The 24,393-nt window shown below is 40.3% G+C and overlaps 1 protein-coding gene across 2 annotated transcripts in view; it reads right to left on the bottom strand.

The window, feature by feature from the left end:
* Positions 1–24,393, bottom strand: part of NFYC (nuclear transcription factor Y subunit gamma) — a 65,369-nt gene that overhangs the window by 29,689 nt on the left and 11,287 nt on the right. For both annotated transcript variants that reach the window (XM_045897967.1, XM_064589361.1), the window contains exon 2: positions 259–371. In XM_045897967.1, coding sequence (XP_045753923.1) covers positions 259–363 — 105 coding nt within the window. In that variant the 5' untranslated portion in view covers positions 364–371. The remainder of the gene's footprint in view (positions 1–258; positions 372–24,393) is intronic.

A 24,393-nucleotide genomic window follows, 5' to 3' on the forward strand; every position in this document is an offset into this window, starting at 1 on the left:
AAGATACACTTCACATTAAGCTACCACCTCTGAGCCAAAGCATCCACTATCTACCCACATGCCTCAGGAAAGCCACTAAGATATAAAAAAAAATCCTTGTAGTCACCTCACCTAAGGTGAATTATATTTTCATGTTCCCACCCAGAGGTCAGGAATGAACTATGCCTATGCGTTTGAAATTAAAAATGTTTTACTCTAAGTACTGGGTTATTCATCTCATAGCTCTTTACACTCTGCAAGTTTCTCGTTCTTTCTTACCACTGTTAAATTCCGAATTTCTTCCATGACACGAGGCCAGAAGGACTGCAGGCTTTGCTGGGCATCACTGCTGCTAGTACCACCAAATCCTCCTTCTGTGGACATTTTGACAACTGAAAACAAACACACACATGAGATACATTAGAAGTAATAAAGACAGACTTTCTGTCCAAGTTATTTATATTTTTCCTTATGGCTGTTTTCACTAATTCAATTTTTCAATCTGAGAAGGTATATAATTGTGCTGAAGGGCGCCTGGGTGGCTCAGTTGCTTAAGCGACTGCCTTCGGCTCAGGTCATGATCCTGGAGTCCCTGGATCGAGTCCCGCATAGGGCTCCCTGCTCGGCGGGGAGTCTGCTTCTCCCTCTGACCCTACCCCCTCTCATGTGCTCTCTCTCTCTCATTCTCTCTCTCTCAAATAAATAAATAAAATCTTTAAAAAAAATAATAATAATTGTGCTGAAGAGGTTTTTTAACACAGACTTAAATGTTAGCAAAAACATATGGAAAAAGTTTCCCCTGCTATCCAACTTATACCACAGAGACTATCAAGGAGCTCTAACTAGAAGACCTAAAATTACTAGAAATTCAAACTGAAATCTTAGTATGAATCAAGGCCTTTTAATGTCTTATCTTAGGAGGAGACAAAAAGGGCAACTGGCTGGTGCCCTAGTCTGGTCCGTAATTTTCAATGCCATTCCCTCCATTGTTTTTTTCAAGTTCACCATGGTTTCTCACACTCCACGCCATAGCCTGCAGCAGATAGATTAAGAGTCCCAAAGACTAATACTGTACAGAAATGTAAACCCAAGTCTTAAGAGCCCATTTTATTCTTTTGTTTTAGACATTGTGGTCCCATTTCTTAGAGGCTACTGTTCATTATTATTTCTTCTAATCTCAAGCTAATCTGCCTCAGAGGGCACAGAAGTGCTAAAGCCTTGGCCAATAATTGAGTGGGTAGCACCAAGTCTCTGAACTGAAACTACTTCCCAATTCTTTCCTTACCTGAACCTTTCTGTTAGGAAAAAGCCAAAGCACACCATCAACTGGAAGCTTTAAAGGTGGTTGAAAAACAATGGGGAATCAAATTTAGGATAGAGAAAAGAGGGTCAGAACCTGCATGCAATCAACTGCTTTTGTGATGGGGGAGGGAAGATGAGCAATGATCCCTGTATCAATTTTAACTGTAGGTAATATTGTAAGTTTTATAAGATTTACAAGGGGAAAGTAAAAAACTCCAGATGGCTTAAATGCTTATCTGGCAAATACTTAAATGCAAGAAACAGTTTAATTAAACACAAAGAATAAGAAACTTAGTGATGTCCTAAGAATTTCTATTCTGGGGAAATTTTAAAAAGTTTAACAGGCCAGTGACAAGATGCTGGCAGAGAGCTATGTAAATCATTAAGAACTAGTTCTGAAGGGCTGAGAGAAAAGCACCAAAGTCAGGTGTCCCATGACCAAACGTGTTCCTTTCTAGACTCCATAAGGACACATGCTGGGCAGAGTGGAATGAAGACTGATAAATCTAGGTTTAGACTGAGGATGTTTGATTCCCCCTTAAATGTTTGCCTGGGATTGTCCAAGAGGTCTCTAATTTTTTTTTCTTTTTCCTTCTAAAGGAAACGATGAGAGGAAAGAGATGGAAGGAAAACAAGAGTACAATCTTCAAAGCAGATTTCACTCTGGTGTAATGACATTAGTGGGTGATGATGTAATGGGAAAAGATTTGGAGCCAATTTCTGGTGCTGGAGGCCAACAAGCAGCTCTATACCTCAACAGGAACTCTTAAGTACTAGGAAGCAGTATGATCTTGGAGGTTCTGGAGGGAATTAAAGTGAAGAGTGTTGAATCACAGTTGAAATGACTAGATAAAATCTTTAGTCCTCAATAACCAAGTATGGTCCTCTCAGCTCAGGTCCCATGACATTTTCATTCATCACCGTATGCACAGGGTCTATACACTATTCTCTTACATATACTGAGATCAAAGAAATCTAAGCAACCTAAAGAAGTTTATTTTTAAGAGATCTTACAAGGTACTGATTACAGTGAAGAGAGACGCTAACCTTTTATTTTTATTTTTTAAAAGATTTTATTTATTTATTTGAGAGAGAGAGAGCACAAGCTGGGGGTGGGTGGGTAGAGGCTCTCCCCTGAGCAGGGAGGGAGCCCATGCGGGGCTCGATCCCGGGACTCAGGGATCGTGACCTGAACTGAAGGCAGACGCTTAACCAACTGAGCCACCCAGGTGTCCCTCAAGCAAAAGATTTTATGAAAACAAACTGGTGTTCTCAATATTTTCTGACTGAGGCTCAGGATTAAAATAATGAAACCTAATGAGCAAACAAATTTTGCTCACTAAACACCCCAACAAGCTAAAAAATATAGACCAACCTTAGTTAATCTTACCACTCTGACTTTAGTAATTAAATACATTAATTGCAACTAAGTTGATTTTGCTACAGAAATGGCCTATTCATAACATCTACAGCCCACGGAATATACGCCAGATCCATTTTCTAGGGTAACGAGAAGGTATGTATTTGAAAGTAGAAAGACTAATACTTCAGGATCCTTTTTTTTTTTTTTTGAGAGAGAGAGCGAGACAGCATGAGCAGGGGGAGGGGCAGAGGGAAAGGGAAAAGCAGACTCCCGGATGAGCCCAGAGCCCAAAGTTGGGGCTTGATCCTAGGATCCTGAGATCATGACCTGAGCCAAAGTCAGATGCTCAACTGAATGAATGAGCCAGGCACCCCTACGATCCTTTTTATTCCATGTTAAATTGCTACCTCTATCACAGGACAAAGCTATTTATATACAGTTGACAACAAAACTGCCTTAAGACCAAGTGCATTGCTTTAGATCACTCATGAAACATGCAGCATAGGGGCACCTGGATGACTCAGTCAGTTAAGCATCCAACTCTTGATCTCAGCTCAGGTCTTGATCTCAGGGTCATGAGTTCAAGCCCCACACTGGGCTCCACACCCGGCATGGAGCCTACTTTAAACAAACACAACAACAACAAAAACAGGTGAATTTTGGGGTGCCTGGGTGGCGCAGTTAAGCATCTGACACTTAGTTTCAGCTCAGGCCCTGATCTCAGGGTCGTGAGATATAGAGCCCTATACCAGGCTCCACGCTCAGCAGGGAGTCTGCTTGAGAGTCTCCCTCCCTCTCCCTCTGCCCCTCCCGCTCGTGCTCTCTAAAATAAATCCATCAATCTTAAAAAAAGAAACATGCAGCATACAATTTCCCAGATTTCATTCATTATTAGACTTATCATTCATGTTAATTACTTTATATTTGAATAAGATGTCTGTTTAACTGTTTAATAAAGATGAAAGGATCAGATGAAGTATCGAATGGTTGTTGCCAGAAATAATCTCAACTCCCAATATCTATTAATTTATCTGCTTTTAAAAAGTTTGCTTTGCAAAGCTAGAAAGGGAAGACTCAAAGTCCATCACAAAAAGGCTGTTTCTCCAATGCTCAACTCAACTGCCATCTGTCCACAAGTCTTCTCTAAACATCCCCATCCGGACATGATCACTCCTTCCTGTGAACCTTCAGAGCCCTTGATCTGCACCTCTTTCTGCCATCACCATATTATCTTGTATGATCATTATTTATGTGTGTGTCTTATCATATTTCCCCTTCTGGTTTACAAGCTCCTTGTGGGTAGGACCTGAATATGATTCATCTCTGGATCTCTCAGAGTCTAGCACACAGTCTGAGTGATTACTCCTGAATGAAGGGGCAAGAGAGTTGCTAGGTACGGCCTTTCTGAGAAAAAGAGGTCTCTTGGAAAGGCTGGCCCTGAAATAGACTTAACGGGATTGCCTCACAACCAAAGGAAGTGGCTGGTTATAGAAGTTATTCTGGGAAGCTCAGAATAAATGAGGTTCTCTCTGGGCCTTTAAAATAAGAAGGACAACAATCAGAAATCCACCTGAAACTGACTCACTGAAGTGAATTTAAGATAAAAGGACAGGATAGGAAGGCCACAACGCGCCCCCAATCCCCCACGCCCTGAAGTTGCAAGGCAGACTGTTTACTGGAAACATGGGTGCATACCACTCCTGAGTATAAATCTTTGAAAGACAGAACTTTCTCAGAAAGGTGACCAGGACAGACTAGTAAAGCTTGAAAAATTAATGACAAAAGGTAAGTAGAAGGAGGGCAAATACCTCTGCTTGGCCATTCATTAGCAGGAAAATAAGGAGAAAATCATGGAGGAGATAAGATGATTCAATCAGATCATTCAAGGATGGAAAAATCTAGCTGTCACTCTAATATCCAGTTACTCTTTATCATTGATGAAGAAAGAAAAAGACCTAAACAGTTTTCAAAACATCTTAGAAGCAGAGTGCTCCTCTTTTAAAGATCCTGGAAATCTTTCAAGCTCTTGCTCTTGAGCAGGTACCATGGCTCACCAAATCCTCCCCTCAGTGATACACTCAGACACGAAACAGGATTTATCAAAGTGATCAACCTCATAAAATACAAAGCAATATAAGATTTTAGTGCAATATTCCCTGGTTTCTAAAACTCTGTACCATTAGACTATAGCTCTCTTTTCTTGGCATATACCTCACCAAACCCACTATACAGTCTTTGAAATAACTGAAACCAAACAGATGTTGTTGGGAGATAATACCTAAAACCCTAACATATCTGTTCAAGGAAAAAAGTCAAAGAAAGTTCCCCTGAAATGAAACCCAATCCTTGACCAACGCTGCTTCCTATTAAAGTACTAGAGCTGACCCAGTCCAGGAAATCAGGTTTCACCTAAAAACAACACTCTCATTGTCAAATGCAAGCAAATATATCCTAGTCCAGTTTTGACTGAAAAATCTAAACACTGGTACCATGTTTCCCTTTAATGACCATCCCCCCCGCATAATCCAACTTGCAGCCTTTAGACCACAAGCAACCCCAATCATTCCTGTGTATCTCCCTATGTTCAAAGCACCCATCTTCTTCACTCCCTTTGTGACTCGCATTTTGATCATGTCTTCCTGTCATTAGATGATATGCTTTTTATTTTGCCCAACTGGCAGCACTTTCACATGCATTTTATTATGTTCCAGTACTGTTAAAGTATTTATTGAAGTTAGTTCCAGGTTTATTTGAATTAGCCAAAACTGTTGGGATGTTATATTTCAAGTGGTGAGTGAGAGATACAGAGAAAGAAAGGCTATTAACATGAATAACTAGATGGATAAGAAAGGGGTAGGATTTAAGCTTATTTGTGCTTGCCATTTTAGATATTCTTCCACACTACAAAGAAAAGTGTAAATGAAATTTGAGAACTAAGACTTCTGAAACAAAACAATTCCACTAACAGACAATTTGGTTCCAATGTTTGTACAGATGGACCTAAGGACATATGCCATTATCAACCACGGCTAAAGAGCATTTCAAGACTTAAGGAGGCATATGTTCTCTACAATAAAACCAATCTCAAATCGACAATTTCAGGAGAAAAATAGCACTACTCTGGAAACTAAAAGACCTGTGTTTGTGAACTGGCCTTTCATTCCACTAAGCCACTCCAGGAGCAATGTATACTGAACAAATATGCCAAAGGGGTGGTCTGGTATGGAAGACCTTCACTTGACCACTTGAGGATGCAATAAATGAATGAATACAAAAGAAGGCAGGGTGATTAGAGAGAAAAGAGAGGTCAGCAGTCTTTAAGCTCATCTACTTAATCATGCAAGAAAGCACTAAGCTTAGTGCCAGAAACCTTACTACTTAAGTTCTAAACCCTTACATAACTGGATCCCAGCTAGTCAAACTCACTGGTTTTGTGGTTTTATACCCACCACTGTAAGAATGAATAACATAGCCTGACTGGAGACCGTTTTCCCCAACCCTGATTAATGCCAAGTTCAATGTTTGAGGGTATGTCTGTGTCTAGCTCCGAAAAGCTAAGTATGAAGTTGTTTTTCAAACTGCCTACTGGAAGAACCATGCTTCCCAAAAGACTAAGGGTTGGAACTAGCTGCACATTATTCTCCCTAAAGATCTATTCACAAGGACACATTTTTAAATTGGCAGCAGAAACGTTTTTCCTTCAAAAACAAAAACATGTTTCTGTTTGCTATCTACTACAACGTAATCTTTTAAACAAGGGCCAGATCATAGTACAGTTATAAATGGAAAAACTTGAAGGCATAGCAACCGGTATAAGCATAATTAAACTGATAGGAAAGCATGAACAGAACACTTTTAAGATCTGTTTCTGTGGAAGAGAAAATGATATGTAAACATCTTACTTCACATACTTTCTTCCTCATTTAGTCATTCATGTTCAACTTAAACCACCCCTGCATATATGACAGCAATAAGACACTATTTTGTGTGACAGAGGAAAAAAATCAAGTATTTCAGTGGAGTCCTCCTAAAGCAAGGGTCTGGGAATGAGAGCCCACAGACCAAAATCGGGCCTGCAGTCTGTTCGCATAAATTAAGTTTTATTGGAAGACTGCACCCTCATTCACTGACACTGCTGAAGGCTGCTCTCACGCTACAACAGTATAGTTGAAGAGTTACAACATAAACTGTATGACTTGCAAGCCAAAAGTATCATCTGGCCCTTTATTAAAAAAAAGGATCGGGGGGCGCCTGGGTGGCTCAGTTGGTTAAGCGACTGCCTTCGGCTCAGGTCATGATCCTGGAGTCCCGGGATCGAGTCCCGCATCGGGCTCCCTGCTCGGCAGGGAGTCTGCTTCTCCCTCTGCCCTCTTCCCTCTCGTGCTGTCTCTCATTCTCTCTCTCAAATAAATAAATAAATATCTTAAAAAAGGATCAGGTAACATTCAGAACACAGGTCTAAACTGTTAAGTGTTTTCTTTCACTGAATCCTTCCATGCCAGAAGAGGTGTTACCCCTCATTTACTGATGCGGCACCTGAGCAGCGGCGGCTGCGAAGCTTGCCCTACAGCACACAGCTGTTACACAGCTCCCTCACCTGTTCAGCCTCCATGAGGAGTGAGCTGGGCCAGCCCCCTCTGCCCCAAAGGAGTATCTGTTAATCTCTTTGACTCTCCAACCTAGTAAGTAGTGAATAAATTCTTGCAGGAAGAATGGTGAGTTACTGGTTTTTCAGGCTCTGAGCCTGAAAGAGAATTCTGACTTGAGCTGGAGACAGAAATAGTGCCAGTAGCCTGAGTTAAACTGTATCCTAAAACAAAGAGGCATTTTGCCTACTAGATCCCTTCTCAGATTTAGAAATCCTGAGAATCACCTCTTCCTGCTTCTGGCAGGATCCTGTATTTGTGCGTGCCCAGGAGAAGTGAGAAGTGTGATTCTGAAGAATGTTTCGATGCCAACTTAAGAGCTGTAGAGTTTACAAAAAATACTTGTCACATACATTACCCGCAACTGATCTTCACTCAGCTCAGGGATAAAGATATCAGTATTATTCCAATTTTACAAATAAAAAAGCTAAGGATTGGTTACTTGCTCAAGGGCACAATATAGTAAATGGTGGAGTCGGAAACACAAAGGCTCTACAATTCTGTTCTTGCCTTATTATAACTCGTTCATTCTCCCTTTTTGCACTGTTTTAAGGTTTGCATATATTCAAACTCTTCAGAGAGACGAGCAGTCTTGGCTGGGACCAATGACTCAAATCCTTAACCCAAAAGATAATTTTTATCCACTTCCTCCCATCATCTCTGTGACAGTAATAGAAAATGCTAATGGCACTCCTATCTACTATCATATAAACATCCTCTTCTTATTTCTGTTGTCTCTTTCCAAGCTCTGTCGCTTTTTTCTTTCCTATTTTATCCTTCCCCTTTGCATGTCTCCAGGTCCGTCAGTAGCACCTATAAATACTCAGTTGTGAACAGTGGGGGGCAGTAAAGTACAGGGAAATACATAAAGAAAATGGACTGGACCTAGAGGTTCTTACTCTCTGGCTACTAACTTGCTATGTTTACGATCTTAGGCAAATCACTTAACTTCTTAGGGCCTCTGTTCACCTGTAGGAGCACCTCACAGGGCAGCTGCAACACACAAATAGGAAAATACATGCTGGAAAGCCTTGAAAAATACGAAATGCCATACAAGTGCCAGATGGTATATCATCTTCACTGCTGAGAGCAAGGCAAGACACCTACTCTTGGCCTGAATGGTCTCAAGCAGAGCACCAAGCCCAAAGACCGATCTCCCTTAGGTACTGTAGCAAGTAACCCAACTCGTTTCTTCCTCTAATTCAGACTTTGTTGTTAACGTAATTTCTAAGAGTCCAGGCTTCAGATGCATGGAAACAAATACACAGAAATCTTTTCCCATCTCTCTTATAAGCATGAAATAAATTGTAAAGCCCTTTAAACTGTTAAATTTAGAATGAGCGTACTCTTCCAAATAAGCAAAGAATTCAAACGGAAATAACTAGGAATGCTCCAAATTTTAATCCCCAGGAATGTCAATGACAATAGCTATGCAGGTTTTCCCTCCAGACTAATCCAAAAACATTTAAATTCCTAGAACATGTCTCCTTGGACATGTCAGACTTCTGTAAGCTGGGAGTGTGTGTGGCTGCTTTGTCCTTCAAAAGAAAATCTTGTTTGTTACATTAGGGGGCAGAAGAGACCAGGAGTCTAGGCAGCATCCACCCTACTTGGCCCTACCACCCAAGATAAAGATTCTGTTTTGAGCTCTGGAGTACAGCGAACATGTTCTGAAAGCAGGAACTGTTGAGACTATTTCATGGAATGAAACCAACCTTGTTAAGGTTTTTTGGGAATAGCACTGTTAAGCTTGCTTTTTACAGTACAACTATAACAAACTAAATATACATTCACTAATTAGTGGCCACTAAATTTTTTTTCTCCCCAAAAAACCATTCTCAGCACTCAATAAAATCTATTTCTACAATTAACATATTCACTTTCTTCAGACTTGTGTGACATATTATTATTTGGCACATTATTTCTTAAGCCTAAAATTTCCCTGCTCCTATGTTTTCCCCAGTTCTTACATAATTGTCTTTGTTTCTGGCACATCCTCAAGGGAAACATTCCTTGCTCATAGTGGGAATTCAACACAAATCTACAGAATACAAGCTCCTCAAGAACTATTTTAAGACCCCAAGTATCTTTGGCCTCACTCTGGCTTTTCTCTGAAATGTTCATATGGGGAAATCCCTTCTGAAGTACCTGTACCCGGCTGTGCAATAACCTTTGTGCAGTAATCCAATAGAAAAGTCAAAAAAGAATACGGAAGGAGAGAAAGCTGTTCTTCTTCAGAAAATGCGCCACGAATGTAGATAATTATCTAAATCATAGACTCCACTGGAAAATGGGAGATTGTGCTGATGAGTTAATCCATCTAAACATGGGGGGGGGGGGCAAAGAATTCTCAAAAACCTGTGGGTGTAAGAATGTCAATGAGCTTGGTTGTATTGGTTTGGCTGTATGGATTCTGCTGATTCACAGACACACTGAATTCTGCCCTCTGCGTAGTGTCTTTTATGGTTGCCTTAAATGCTGAAAGGAAGGAAGGAAATGAGAAGAAACAAATCAAATCCTCCAAGCCAAACGAGCACTACACCTCCTACCTCCATGTATAATAGCTGTCAGGAGCTCAGTGTAAAGACTACTTCAAAGAGGGCGAAGCAACTGAGATGGTTATGCTAATCGTTTACACCTGTACATGCTTTACACTTCGTACAGGAGCTCTCTTTCCACCATCTCATTTGTTTTTCACTACATACACAGCACAGGTACTAATACTCCCATCTGATAAAGATACTCCATCCAGATGGACTGAGGGTCTTGGGAGGTCACAGGACAAGCACGTGCCAGAGGTGGAATGAAACCCCACATGCCAGGATTCTCCATTCTGCGCTCTTTTTTTTTTTATTTATTTGACAGAGAGAGACACAGCGAGAGAGGGAACACAAGCAGGGGGAGGGGGAGAGGGAGAAGCAGGCTTCCCGTGGAGCAGGGAGCCCGATGTGGGACTCGATCCCGGGACTCCAGGATCATGACCTGAGCCGAAGGCAGTCGCTTAACCGACTGAGCGACCCAGGCGCCCTCTCCATTCTGCGCTCTTAAACCACATGTTCTCCTCCCTCCATAGAATTACTCAACAGAGGACCCAAAACTTAAGAACGTATGGCTCTTTGAAGCCTGCAACATTAAGTCCATCAAGCCTTTTACCTTTAGTTTTCCTGATCATTCTCCTGGAAAAAGTACTCCAGAAGGCCAAGGTGCCAGATTCTTACACATTTCAAAGTGGAAAGCTTAAGGTTTTCAAGCTTGTTAAAGCTATAGTTGCACACAGGACTGGGAGTCGGAGTTATCTGGTCACCAACCAAGAGTGATGATGAAAAGGTTTGGTAGATCAAGTTCACTCTTTGGGGGCCTGGTGATGGGAAGTCACTCTATCTTTTCCCTTTAGTTCAAAGGAATAGCCTTAGCCAACCCCCCTTGTTGGAGATGTTTCCATAGGTGCACACTCACAGGAGGAATCATCTGGCTCAATACCATGCAGTGTTTCAAAATTATAGCTATTGCCACATTGTGAACACGGTGACAATGTTATTTTTATTATGCAGTCATTGCTCCAAGAAATCAGCATTCCTTTGTTCTAACTACCTCACTAGGGGTAAGGCAAGTATTATAAATCACAGCTAGGAAATATAAAGCAAATGATTATTTAAGAACACCATGACTCATTTAAAAATGCCAATCTCCGCAGTTCCAGATAAGAACACAAATCTAGCAGCTGCCCAAATGTGTGTGCATCTGCACAACTAAGGAACACCACAGGACAGCTAACACCAACTCTAACCTCTTATCTATGGGGGGAAAGTTCGTGAAATACTTACCTGACCTCAGTGAATTTAGGATTCAGGAAAGACAATTTCCCACCACACTCACTGGTGGTACTCATTTAGTACCTATCTATTTCTACTATGCTTTTCTTTTTTAAGATTTTATTTTTTGACAGAGAGAGAGAGAGAGAGATAGTGAGAGAGGGAACACAAGCAGGGGGAGTGGGAGAGGGAGAAGCAGGCCTCCCACCGAGCAGGGAGCCTGATGCGGGGCTCAATCCCGGGACCCTGGGATCATGACCTGAGCCGAAGGCAGATGCTTAAACACTGAGCCACCCAGGCGCCCCCTACTATGCTTTATTCTGAAAAGAAAGATGGCTGTGTTTGACCAAAAAAACTTAAAATATAATTCAGTTTGACTATATATTTGCTCCTTTTATGATCAACCTGCTTAGTCACTTCATGTAAGATTATATGTGAACTCTGGGCGGAAAAAAGTATGTGTCTCCTTTTTCGGGAAGAGCAGCACACACAGGCAAAGGGGAGGCGGAAGGAAGAATTAGTCCTATTAGACAGACATAGCTATAGCTTGTTTTTCACAGGCAGTAACAAGGTGCAGTGCAAAGAACACAGGGCTTATGTCACTAGGCTCTGCCTCTCATTTCCTCACCCACAAAATGGGGATAATAATCTTCTGCCTACTTACCTTAGATAAATACTAAGTGAGAGAATAAATATAAAATCACTCCATTAACTATAAAGTACTATTTCGTATAAACATTACATACTATTACATTGTTTAACTACCTTCAAGGGTAGCTTCATGGGTATTTGGCCAGTTAATTAATTACCAGGAGAGAAATAATCATGGAATTCAGGATATGAATAATCAATCAGGTAGAGTGGCTGGAAATTTACCACTCTTCTCTAGTGAAAAGTTTATTACCTTTATTTTAGATTGAGGATAATTACAACATACCTAGTCTAGAAACTAAATATACATGCCTTATATTAAAAATTCTGCTAAATCCTACAGATGAGGCTATCCTATTCCTGGTAATTTATATTGTATGCTGCTCAGCCATGTTATCATGATCATGTGGCTATATATTACTTGCTAAGCAAATGCCGTCAAATTCCTACATGTGTATTTTTGCTTCATGCAGAGGCTGCCGTTTGAGACTTTATAAAGCTAACACCAGTGAAGATTAAGCCCAATGCAACTCAGAAAAAAAACCCCAGCTTTTCCACTGGATGGAGGTGTGTGTGTGTGTATATACTTAAAACTTAAATAAGAAAGCTTAAAGCTTTACATACACACGTATAAAGAAACATATATAACTAATTTCAAGGAACTACAAGGTAACATTTCAAGGAAATATTTGTACATTTTCAGAACAAGTGAAGGCTACCAGATTTTAGGGCAGTATTTCTAATCTTCTACATATCAAGGCACACACTGAAAATGTTAATATTAGTTTTCTGAATACTCAACCCATGGGCTGATACCGATGCCCTCATTCCATTTAACTTGTCACAAGATCATGTATCACGCATGGTGCTCTAAGTATTCTGAGAAAAATGTGGGCTAACAGTGATACCTTACTTTGTTATGTAGGCCTGAATTAGGGAAGTTATAGATATTCTGCAGTTTTAACTAAACTAACATTCAAAAAAATGAGTAAGTAGCTTCAGAGTAAAGAATACTCTACATGGGAGCTCCAACTCAGATGAAAGGGGTGCACAATCAAAAAAGCTTACAGAACACTGACCTAGGGGCACCTGCGTGGCTCAGTTGGTTAAGCATCTGGCCTTCGGCTCAGGTCATGATCCCAGAGTCCTGGGATCAAGCCCCGCATCAGGCTCCCCGCTTGCCAGGAAGCCTGCTTCTCCCTCTGCCTCTGCCTGCCGCTCCCCCTGCTTGTGCTCTGTCTGTCAAATAAATAAATAAAATCTTTAAAAAGAAAAAAAAAAAAAAAAAACACTGACCTAGAAGACTCCACCATGTTCATTTCTACATGTCTCAACTTAAGGGTCCAACTTTTTTTGTGTTTCCAATTTTGACACAAAGCTTCATTCTTCCGGTCCTTCTGTCCATTCTCTCTCCCTTGATTCCCTCCCATCTATTCCCCAGGTTCAGCTATAATCTCTATAGCTTAAATTCCAAATATACATTACCAATTCTGCTTTTCTCCAGCCCTGCAAGCTGGACATCTCCAACTGGAAAGCTGCCCAGAACTCAAACTCAAGCTCCATGTGTCCAAAATCTTCTTTCCCCAAACCTGCTCCTTCTAACTTTTCAGTTTCTATCCTCCAGTCACCTAGGCTTAAAACCTCAGAGTCATCCTGGACTCTGTTCAATTCTCATCAACTTCTAGAATCTGTAGTAACAGTGTCCAACAGTGTCCATCTCCTGACCTTTCTTCATATGGTCACTATCTCTGTTCAGGTCCTCATCATCTTCATATAGTTAACAAAAATGACTATGATGATGATGATAATAGCTAACACGCGTTTAATGCTGGGTGCCAGGTACAGTTCTAAGTCCTTTGCATTGCTCTTCCTTTCCACCCTCGTAACAATTAAGGGTTGTGAACCTGGTATGTGAACTCACTGCATTGTTCACTGTTTCTGGTGTCTTCTACTCAAATTCTGCTTATCTCTACAGAATGATGCTACTAAATCTTATAAAAGCACATCTCTGATAATGCCACATCAACCTATTACCCAAAATCTTCAACATTCAACAGTTCACCTATGTCAACAGAGACAGTTCAAATTTCTTAACCTGACAGTCACAGCTGACCCCAACTTACTTCTCCAGACTTCTTTGTTTTTGCACTCCCTCCTGTCCCTAACTCATCTCCTTATATGCTCTAAGCACACTGGGTCATTTACTGCTCTCTTCAGCACATGCTGCACTTTTTGAATCATGACCTTGCTCCTCCTTTCCCTGTGCCTAATGTGCCCTTGTCCCTACCTCCCTGAGTCTAACGCCCAGCTACTCTGCCTTCCTTCATTCCTAAGTCAAAAGTAAGGATCTCCCTTCCTCTGAATTCTGTGTCCTTTGGTTGTACTTTCCGTATCAGTTTCACATACTTGATATATATCCTCTGTCTCCCGTTAGATCCTGGAGTAAAATTTTATTTGTACACATTTTTGAAGTCTCCACACATAAGACATGCGTATGTGTGGTGAATTAGTAAAAGGAAATGTAAAGCATCCACCTTCAGTATTTTCTCCTAGGTAAGAACTATACAGCTTAGGAAGATAAAGGAAAAATTCATTTTATCTGGGTATTTCCAATCAAGCAGGTCTTGCTTTAGTTTTCTATGTAAATGAAATGATGAAGACAGACCAAATGATAGTACTTCCAAGAAAAAAGGTAACCAAGTGAATCAGCATTGCTGTTTGCTGTGGTTTGTCTCTTTTCTTCCTTTGAACTAAGGAACACAAGGTCACAAGCTATGTTATGCCACTTTAAAGTTAAACATTTACTACATGGCTTTTTTTCTTTAGTTCTGCCTTTACACTGGAATTTACCTTCATTTCTTATCCTTCAACTGCCCTTTTTCACTACAGAGTGCAGCGCTGTAACTTATAGTAAACATTCTAAACAGAGGAAAACTTTTGGTCATGTATTGAACAGTGAGGTGTGGCTTTGACGGGAAGATAAGGGTGACAATACAGACAGAATGTGACCAAGTTTTAAAGGTCTGGGCCCAATACTGACGAGACAGCAGAGAGAAGAGGTTAAAAAGAAAACGAAGCTTCTGGGAGATGCAGACGCAAGGAAGATACTATCCAGCTAGGTCTACGCTACTTTTCAGACACAGTACACCTCAGCACCTACACATCACATAAGATGCATATCATTCAAGCTCTCACTCTTTCAGTAAATTGTAACTTTAGTTCAAATATATGAAGGTGGTAAAAAGAAATCCAACTACAAAAAAAAAAAACTTTAAAAGGTTCAAGTAGTTTATGGTCTATCAGAGAATATGCAAATGAGAACAAAACCAAACACACACGTGCAGAAACACAACTACTTTGTTGGTGGTAAAGATTAAAGTCAACATAGTTAAAATATTATTTAGGGAGTATATAGACAATGATTTCTATTTCAGTCTTGTCAAATGCTTAAAATGATCCTGCGATCTTTGTTTATGAAATACCAGTTGGCTTAAGGACTCACTTGAAGAACCAGGCCCGAACTTGTTTGGGAGTTAGCTTGCTCTTGAGGTGTATTAACAACCACCACCACCAAAAAACAAAACAAAACAAAACAAAACCCCAACTGGCATGCAGGTGTTGTGTTTGTATACCTTAGTTTACTTCCTTGTAATATATAAAAGTAACCCAGCTCTCTGGGACACCTCAGCCAGGTGGGCACCATTAACTTCCTAGCTGATTCTCTGCTTTCTAAATAAGCCAGTTGGCTGAGGCAAGAAATCTTCAGATCCCAAAAGGGACTGTAAGTCTGCTGCAGCAGACTTTCTAACCAACAGACTCCACATGGAGACTTCTGAACCACTTCCATGGCCCATTTTCTGTTCCTTCTGTGTTCAAATAGCAAACCTGTATGGATGTACCAAAAGGAAGAGAAATATGAAAAATAAAAAGTAAAAACCACCTAGAGGAATAAAAGAAACCTGGAATGAACTAAGTAGGAGATGAATCTCTGAATTTGCATAGGCCAGCCATTAAAAAGCTGAAAGATTGGGGCACCTAACCTTTCTGGGCCTCAACTTCCCCACTTTACAAGAAGGGAAGTAGACTAGATCCCTAGATGATTTCCATCAGCTGAACTTAAGAGTATAATAGCTCTGTATGCATATATTATTGGGGCCAGAATAGACCAAAATAACTCCATTCGTGAAGACCATGTATAAATGATTAGCTTTAAGAATACTTTTGGGGTTACTGAAGCCTCCATGAAAGTATATACCTTCTCTAAAAGGAGACCTCATCTTGTTTTAGGAACAAAAAGCTCACAGTGACCATGACTGCTGTTTTCAAACATACACATCCCAGGAAGCGGACTTTTATATGGAGAGGCCAATTCCAATTTTGCCAAATCTTATTCTGTGTGAATGATTCCTTCAATGCATAGAAAGGAGACAGACATCAATGCTGAGTGACCACGCCTGATAGGAAGTGACTTAATAGGACAGGAAATCAAATAGATCACAAAATATCCACCCCCACCCCAGGGGAAGAAAAAAAAGTCCTAAAAATAGATGACACCAGGCATGTAAAATGGGTAAGAAATCCCCATGGGTTTCCACCATTTATCTTGGAAATGTATCTCACAATATGTATCAGCTATGTGGCATTCATGCTAGTGTTTATATTTTGATGCAACCAATTATTTTTTTCTTTATCCCAACATTTACTTGCTTACTACTACTCTGCAAACTGTAACTACCTCCCAAGTTTGAAAACTGACCAAAAAAATATGACCACAAAGCAAACAAAAAAACGGCTCCAGTTTACTTTATAAATATTTGTTGCACAAACTAAAAATGAACCTCTGCTTAGTAAACATCTGCAACTATTAGAACTTACCTGCATTATAACACAAATCTCAGTACCCAATCAGAACTGGTTCCCAGTTTTTATTCTGAGAGGCTCCTAAATCTAGTAAGGGTTTTTAAAAACTCAGCATTCCCATTTCATCTTATTCTTAGACACTCTTAATTTTTTACAAAGGGGTTAAAATTCTTTCATCATAGGCATCCTGGTAAGGGAAGGTTTGATGGTCTCAACAAATGAATTACATAGGGTCATGTCAGCACAAACGAGAATATGCATGTGAAGGCATGTGGAACCATGTTTAAAAAGAGATGTGTCAGGTTTAAGGAAACTCCTTGGTAAACATATTAAAATACTGGCATTTCTTTTCTTTGATGCGCCACCTATCTTCGTATTTAACCCCTACCCCCCCAATAGTCTGGATTAATAGCAACTAATATTTATGTAGCAATTCACAATTTGCAAAGCACTTTGACTACATGATCTCATTTGAGACTCACCACTAAATAGGAAGGTGCTATTTTTAGGTCCCATTTTTACATGTGAGGAAGCTGACACTAAATGGCTGACTTGCCCAAGCTCACAAAGCTGGTGATAGCTGAATGGAACCTGAACACAGGTCTCCTGACTTTAAATGGCCTGCTTTTGCTACCACACCATGCTGCCTCAAATACTGTAATCAGAGTATAAATAAATGCCCAAATCTAAGACCCCATCTAAGTCATCCCCACCCACACACACCCACCCCTAGTCTAAGTTCTAGTTAGCTGTGGAAGGTCCTATGCTCCTTATGGAAGCAGAGTTTTCTTCATTTTTCTGGAAAACATTTATCTGGCTAATGTGTTAAATAAGGAGATCATATAAACACCATTCGGCATATACTGGAAGATATCTTAGTCACCAGGGGTTCTGCATAGGCATGCCTATGTGCATTTTTCCAGGTAGTGGGTCAGATTCTCAGAGTCCATGACTCTGAAAAGGTTAAGAACCCAAGCCAGAGGCAATGGCTAGAGATCTTTCCAAGTAGCGAAATCCACAAAGTTCTCAAAGAGTTTTAATCAAGGCCTCATACTGTGCCCCACTTACCTTTCTGCCTTCCCTGCTCCAGGCCTTCTCCCAGGCTAAAAGAGTCATTCGGTATCTACATCTGTTTTTTAAATCGTACATAAAACATGGAGCAACTGAGAACATATAAATCAATGACTTATAAAAAATAAATTTAAATTATCTGTTAAAGTGTAATCCTTAACACATACTCCTTTCTCTTATGATTTAACTTCCCAGAATGACAGTTTTCTTACCATAAGCATTCCAATTCCCTCAAAGAAGTTTTACAAACATAACTGCTTTGAACTCTTGAAATGCCATTCTTCACTAAGAACCCTCTAGATTACACAGAAGACAAGGTAGCGTGCAAGGAATTCTGAATCTGTTAGGCAGTTCACTCAACTATCATACCAAAGGATTTAGAATTTTTTTGCTGGGGGAAGGAACAGAGAAGAGTGGGAGAGAGAATGAATGCAGCCCTATTGTCTTACTGCTTGAAAACTCCTAATCTGAATCTATAACATATTCCTACTAACCACTCGACTTGAACATCAGAAGTACAGTCTCTTTTCATCTTAAATAGAGCTTTTCAGTCTAAATCTGTATAAACAAACTTTGTCCTTCCATCTTTCAACTCCTCAGCAGTTTTTCAAGGTCACTTTTGCGAGCAACGACAGAGGCCTGCATCGAGGAACTTTGACTGCTACACCACTCATTTGAAGAGCCCCAAATCTAAACCCCTATGGATCCTCTCTGGTAAATCCTTTACACAAGGGGAAGCCAGGGGAAGGCAATCAACACCCTCCAAACTTCTCCTCTACTAAGGCCTGCTCCTTTTCCCTACCCAGAGACTGAGTACTGCTGGCTCACTGCTCCACGCTGAGTCTGCTGCAGAAATGTTCCAATGACCTTCATTCCATATTTTCAAATAAGAAGAAAACAAAGAATTGCTTTTTAAAATCAAGTGTATTATAGATATTAGTACATGGGACAGAAGAGTTCACTATTCACAAAACCTGGCTGGTTACTGATTAGCAACCAGCATTAGCTTTGTATCCCTAAAAGAGGGGAAAATATTATCAAGGGCAAAAGATAGGGTGCCTGTACTCTTAACTTTCCTATTCACAAAATGCAGGTAAATTAGGATTCAAAATATTTCATACAGAAAAATGAAAAGCACTTTGCTCACATTTTTAAAGAACTAAACCAATGCCTGACAAAATGTGTGAAACTGGTAGAAAAAGATTTGCTCTTTTCACTGCCAATATAGTGGAAAAGTATGTTTCTCACCAACATTCTAAACTAGAATGTGTATTTTAAAACAAAGACTGTTACTTAATTACTGGTACGTATTAGAATAGAAGCAGACAGGTAAATCAAGAAAGTTACGGGAGAATTTCACATAGGCATGTGGGCCTTCACCATTAGAACCTGCATCCATGCAAACCGTATTTTCACACAAATTTAGAACATCAATGGTGTTGCTTCCACCTCTGAAAACACAGATGTCAACAAAGTGCATGGAAACAGAAGTCTTACAACAACTCAGCTTATTCTGTAGGAAAGCTTCAGTGCACTTGAACAAAGGAAAATTATTTGGAAAACAGTTAAGTTTACCCAATGCAAAGAGAAAGTGCTTTGCTTCTGTGTGTCCCTGAAAAATGATTAGCCTTTCTTCATGTACCTGATCTTGTCAATACTCAACTAGGAAAAGAAATTCTAGGTGAAGGGCATGCAAAATCTAAACAGAGCCAAGGTATTCTAGGTGCACCAAAAGGTATGCATGGAATGTAAAGTGGCCATTTTCTGAAACAGTGCAACTTGTCTACACTCTCTGAAGCTAAACAGTTTCTACCATTTTAACACAAAACAAAGAATTAAACTTACCGGGAACTGCATTAATTTTACATGTAGTTATTTATATCTCCACGGACAGGGAGAATTTAAGTCACTCCTAGCCCTCCCCCCCAAAAGGACGGAGGAAACAAAAGGCAGCAGGAGATGCAGAAACCTGAGTCTGGAATGTCCACTCCAGTGAAAACCCGAACAGCTGTCCCCCCACCCCCCAGCAAACTATTCGCCATTTTTCTTTGTCTTTCAGCTGACCCCTGCCTCAGTGAAAAACTCCGAGGCTCCAATGAAGCCCTGCAGCCTCCTTCCACTTTAACAGTCAAAGGCATTCAATCTAGCATGCTATTTGACACCAAACCTTGCCTCCAGAGTGGTCCCATTGGCTGAGCTCCTTTATCAGCTAAGAACACAAAGCCATGATTGGCTGTTCACGTCATCAGTTACCTCCTTTGTACACTTCCTGTTTTAAAGTTACCTTGAGAAGCAGAACAGGGGTCAGATTCAGACTTCAAATTACAGGGAACTTAAGGCTTGGAAATGCCTGGCAAATGCACACAGCAGACGCACTAGGGCCTCTTGTGTTTCCAAAACAGAGGAAACTGCAAATTTACAATGTTCTTAAAATCACACGAAAGGGTTGTTACAGTTCCCACCCAAAGGATTTCTTATTGGCTGTCAGAGTTCCACTTAAAAAATTTAAGGTAACTTAACTGCTTCTGATTGGCCATCAAAGATGTCTGTAAGATATTGCTACAGTATCCTATGGCAGTAAACCAGAGAAGCAATGTGCCTAAGATCAGAAAGTTGTGACTTAACTATCCAGTTTTCTCAAGCATTAACAGAAGAAAAAGCAAACCGGGTGGGCTCATCCAACAGCTCCAAAGAAAATGTGACCTCTTTACAGTAACAAAGAGTGATAACAATGGCCATACAACAGCTTGTAGGATTTCTAAAAAGGCATCTGTCATTATGTCCCTGGTAATTTTGAAAGCACGTTATTAGTACTAGTTTGAAACACAAACTAATCTAAATAGGAAAAATCTGGAGTAATAATAGAAGGTAGTGACAGAGATGGTGGCATTTCCAAAAGGTCTACCAGGAACCCGAGAGGGAAATACAATGATGGGGGGGGGGGGGGGGAACTGGCAGAGATAGAACACCAATGACTATTGTTTAAAGCTCATTACAGTTTGATGGATTTATTATTTAGGACGGTCATAAAAAATGATTAGCTTTTAATATTACAGTGTTGATATCACAGACAAAAAACTTTTTACCACATTTTCAAGAATAAGTAACAGGGATGATCTCAGGATAGACAGTGCAAGTACTGCAGTTACTGAAGACATTCTGGGGTGCTGAAGTTTACTGCGGTGGTCAAAGATTTGCTTATGGATTTTGGGCCCAACTGTTGAGGTTTTAAAGAGGAGCCTCCTAATATGGTGAAAATGAATTAACATGTCTTTTTTCTTTTCTTTTTACAGAATATTCAAATAGAAACATCGCACTATTACCAAAGGCCTTTAACAGTCTCCTTAGATCTGCTTCCTCCCTTGAAACCAAGTATTCCAGGACTAAACAACACAACTGTTTTGCCAGGGGAAGGAGACCTTCTCTAGAAATACCTCGGCTGACCCTACATGCAAAGTCATCATGGGCATATGCAGGGATTTGGTAGCGCCCTGAAACAGAAGCAAGGTGGTCCTTCTAATCGCTTTGCCATACTAACTTCTCTATACACATTCTACTCATTTCTCACATTGAAATGAATTAATTTCATCATGATTAGTGCCAGGTTCTATGCTAGGTATGTTACAGACTTTCCCCCTCTAATCCTCACTATCCGCTTTTATATGTGAGAAAGAGTGAAGGAGAACTTTGACAAGTGGCTCCTAACCATACACTGAGGATGCAAACTCAGGTCCCACCTAAGGTGCTATTCTTTCTATTGTACCACAATGCTGATACCGAGACATGGGGCACCTCAGGCCACAGCCAAGGAAATTCTTAGGGGTCACATATATGTAGAGGTAGCATAAACTATTACACCCAACTTCATTAATTTAAAAATCAGAAATCTGACTGATGTTGAGCTTGATCTCTTGGTTGGAGACCTAGCTAAGTATGTGACAAAATAGCACCCTTTCCTTAAAGCCCTAAAGCTACTAGAAGGGACTGTCTCTCTTCTATCTCCAGCATACCCTGCAACCCTGCAGAAAGCAACTCCTGAGCCATAAAAGGCAGTGTGGGAGGACTACCAGCTGCTACAAAAAATCTCCCCCATGCCTTTTACCACCAATCCAGGCTGAAATTTGGTTCTTGTCCCAAATGCCCATCCTTGACTCTGTGTTTGATGTACCCGATTAAACCAAACATGTCCCTTAATACTCTGTGAAGGTCTTTGGTGTAGTTTTTACTAGTTCTTGGAAAGTTTGCCAGAAAACCACTTCAACCCCTATTTCTTTTCCTTTTTTAAAGATTTATTTATTTGAGAGAGAGAGGGAGACAGCATGGGGAAGGAGGAGAGGGAGAGAGAAACTTAAGCAGACTCTGCACTGAGCACGGAGCCCTACTTGGGGCTCTATCTCACAACCCTGAGGACACGACCTGAGCTGAAACCAAGAATCAGACACTTAACCAACTGAGCCACCCAGGCGCCCCTCAACCCCTATTTCTCATCAACAGCCACCTTACTATAATTCAAGCTACAAGTGGGAAGAGAACTGAAGTTATCCTAGAATTTCCATCTGGCAGCCTGACCCATTTACTTACTATTGCTTTCTCCTCTCTAGCCTACACTGTGGACTAAGAGCCTCATGGGATCTCTGGGATTCCAACTCACATTCTTCCCTGGTCCTGGATCTCAGCAGCCCTCCAAACCAGACAACTGCGTCGTCTGCCCTAAAAAACACCCAGATCACTATGAGGCAAATCGAAGGCCTCTGATTAAGTGGTTCAAGCTTAAATACTCTCAAAGTAGGCAAAGTGGGAACTGATGCTCTTGGTCAGAAAATTCTATGACCCTGGCCAAGTTACTTAACCATCTCTGAGCTCCCTTCATGTATAAAATGGAAGAAAATAACACCAACCCATGGGAATGTTGAGGCTTAAATGACAAGGTAAAGCACTCAGCATTAATACCTAGCATGTGGTAGGTACTCAATATCTAAATATACACTTGACTATAGCACTTATCACACATTATAATTACTTTCAACCATGTCTCTATTACCAGAGGAGGGCTTCCTGAAGACAGCGGCTGTGTTTTGTTTATATCCACATATATCCCCAGTGTTCAGTACAGAGGTATATCTCAAACACAACCTTAGCCATAGTGTCAACGAAATAACAAGGAGTAGTGGGGATTGAGGACAACTGGAGAGTGCATGTCCCATCTAAAGGGGCAGCCATTGTTCAGCTCCAACTGACAAATGCCATGGAGGAACACTAGTCCACCGCAGCAAGAGCTTCAAAACCAATCAAAGAAGCAAAAGCCAGATCCTGAACACAAAAAGGTGATGCTAGAACAGCTCCTGATCTGCCATCCTGAGGAATGACTGAAGGACCAGCGTTATGGCAGAAGTTGGCCCTAACCACCATGACAATTCTTGTCAAGTACAAAGTCTTGCTCAGTCCCCCAGATAACCTAATCTTGGAGGTTATACTGTATCACATCAGAAGCATAATTAGCAGCAAAGATATTGGGCTCTTCAGTGCCCTAAACAAACATTTTACTGATGGTACCCCTAACTGATTTCTTTGGACTTAGTGAAGTAAGTAAACCTGGAAGCCCCAAGAAATATCAGAGAACCTCTAAAAAAAATGAACTTTTCATATGTTGTGATGTGAACACAAAGCCATATTCATTTGAATATTAAATACATTGTATGACTTCTTACATACTAAGCTGATGAGAGATATATATACCAGTTTTGTACTGATGTTGTGATAGGTTAAGGGAATGGGGTATTTTTTTATGAATTCCTTTAATGCAACCACTCAGAATCAAACACTGTATTTTGCTTATGTAAATGAGAAACAAGGCTGAGTTAGTCTCCCAATATTAGATAACACTATACAAACTGTTTTGTAATCTTTTGCACTTAAAAAATGTTAACTTTCCTTATCAAATATATATCTATATCATTTATAATTGGGTTATAGTCCATTGAATGGACCATAATCTTCAATCAGTTTTATATTAGTAACTTGTGTTTCCAATTTTTTTTTTTTACCTTTTGAATTTTTTGAGTATAGTTTTCACAATATTACACTAGTTTCAGGTGTGTAACACAATGATTCAACTTCTCTATGTTATGCTCACCACAAGTGTAGCTACCATCTGTCACCATACAACACTATTCCAGTATCACTGACTATATTCCCTATGCTGTGCCTTTCATTTCTGTGGTTTACTCATTCCATAACTGGAAGCCTGTATCTCCCACTCCATTTCAGCTATTCCATGCCCTCCTTGGCAACCATCAGGATGTTCTCTGTATTTATAGGTCTGATTATGCTTTTTTGTTGTTCATTTGTTTTGTTTTTTAGATTCCACATATGACTAAAATCATACAGTATTTGTCTTTCTCAGTTAGAGTTACTTCATTTAGCATAATATTCTCTAGGTCCATCCATGTTGTCACAAATGGCATAATCTCATTCTTTTATATGGCTATGTAATATTCCACTGTGTGTATGTGTGTGTGCGCGCGCGCACACGCGCGCACGCACACATCTTCCTACCCACTCGTCTATTGATGGACATTTAGGTTGCTTCCACATCTTGGCTATTGTAAATAATGCCAAGGCTACAATGAACATAGGGGTACATACATCTTTTTGAATCAGTGTTTTCATTTTCTTTGGGTAGATGCCCAGTAGTAGAATTACTGGATCA

Source organism: Mirounga angustirostris, unplaced genomic scaffold (genome assembly GCF_029215605.1).
Source record: "Mirounga angustirostris isolate CCGP_5_RB_7025 unplaced genomic scaffold, mMirAng1.0.hap1 SCAF_4, whole genome shotgun sequence".
NCBI classification, from domain to species: Eukaryota; Metazoa; Chordata; class Mammalia; order Carnivora; family Phocidae; genus Mirounga; species Mirounga angustirostris.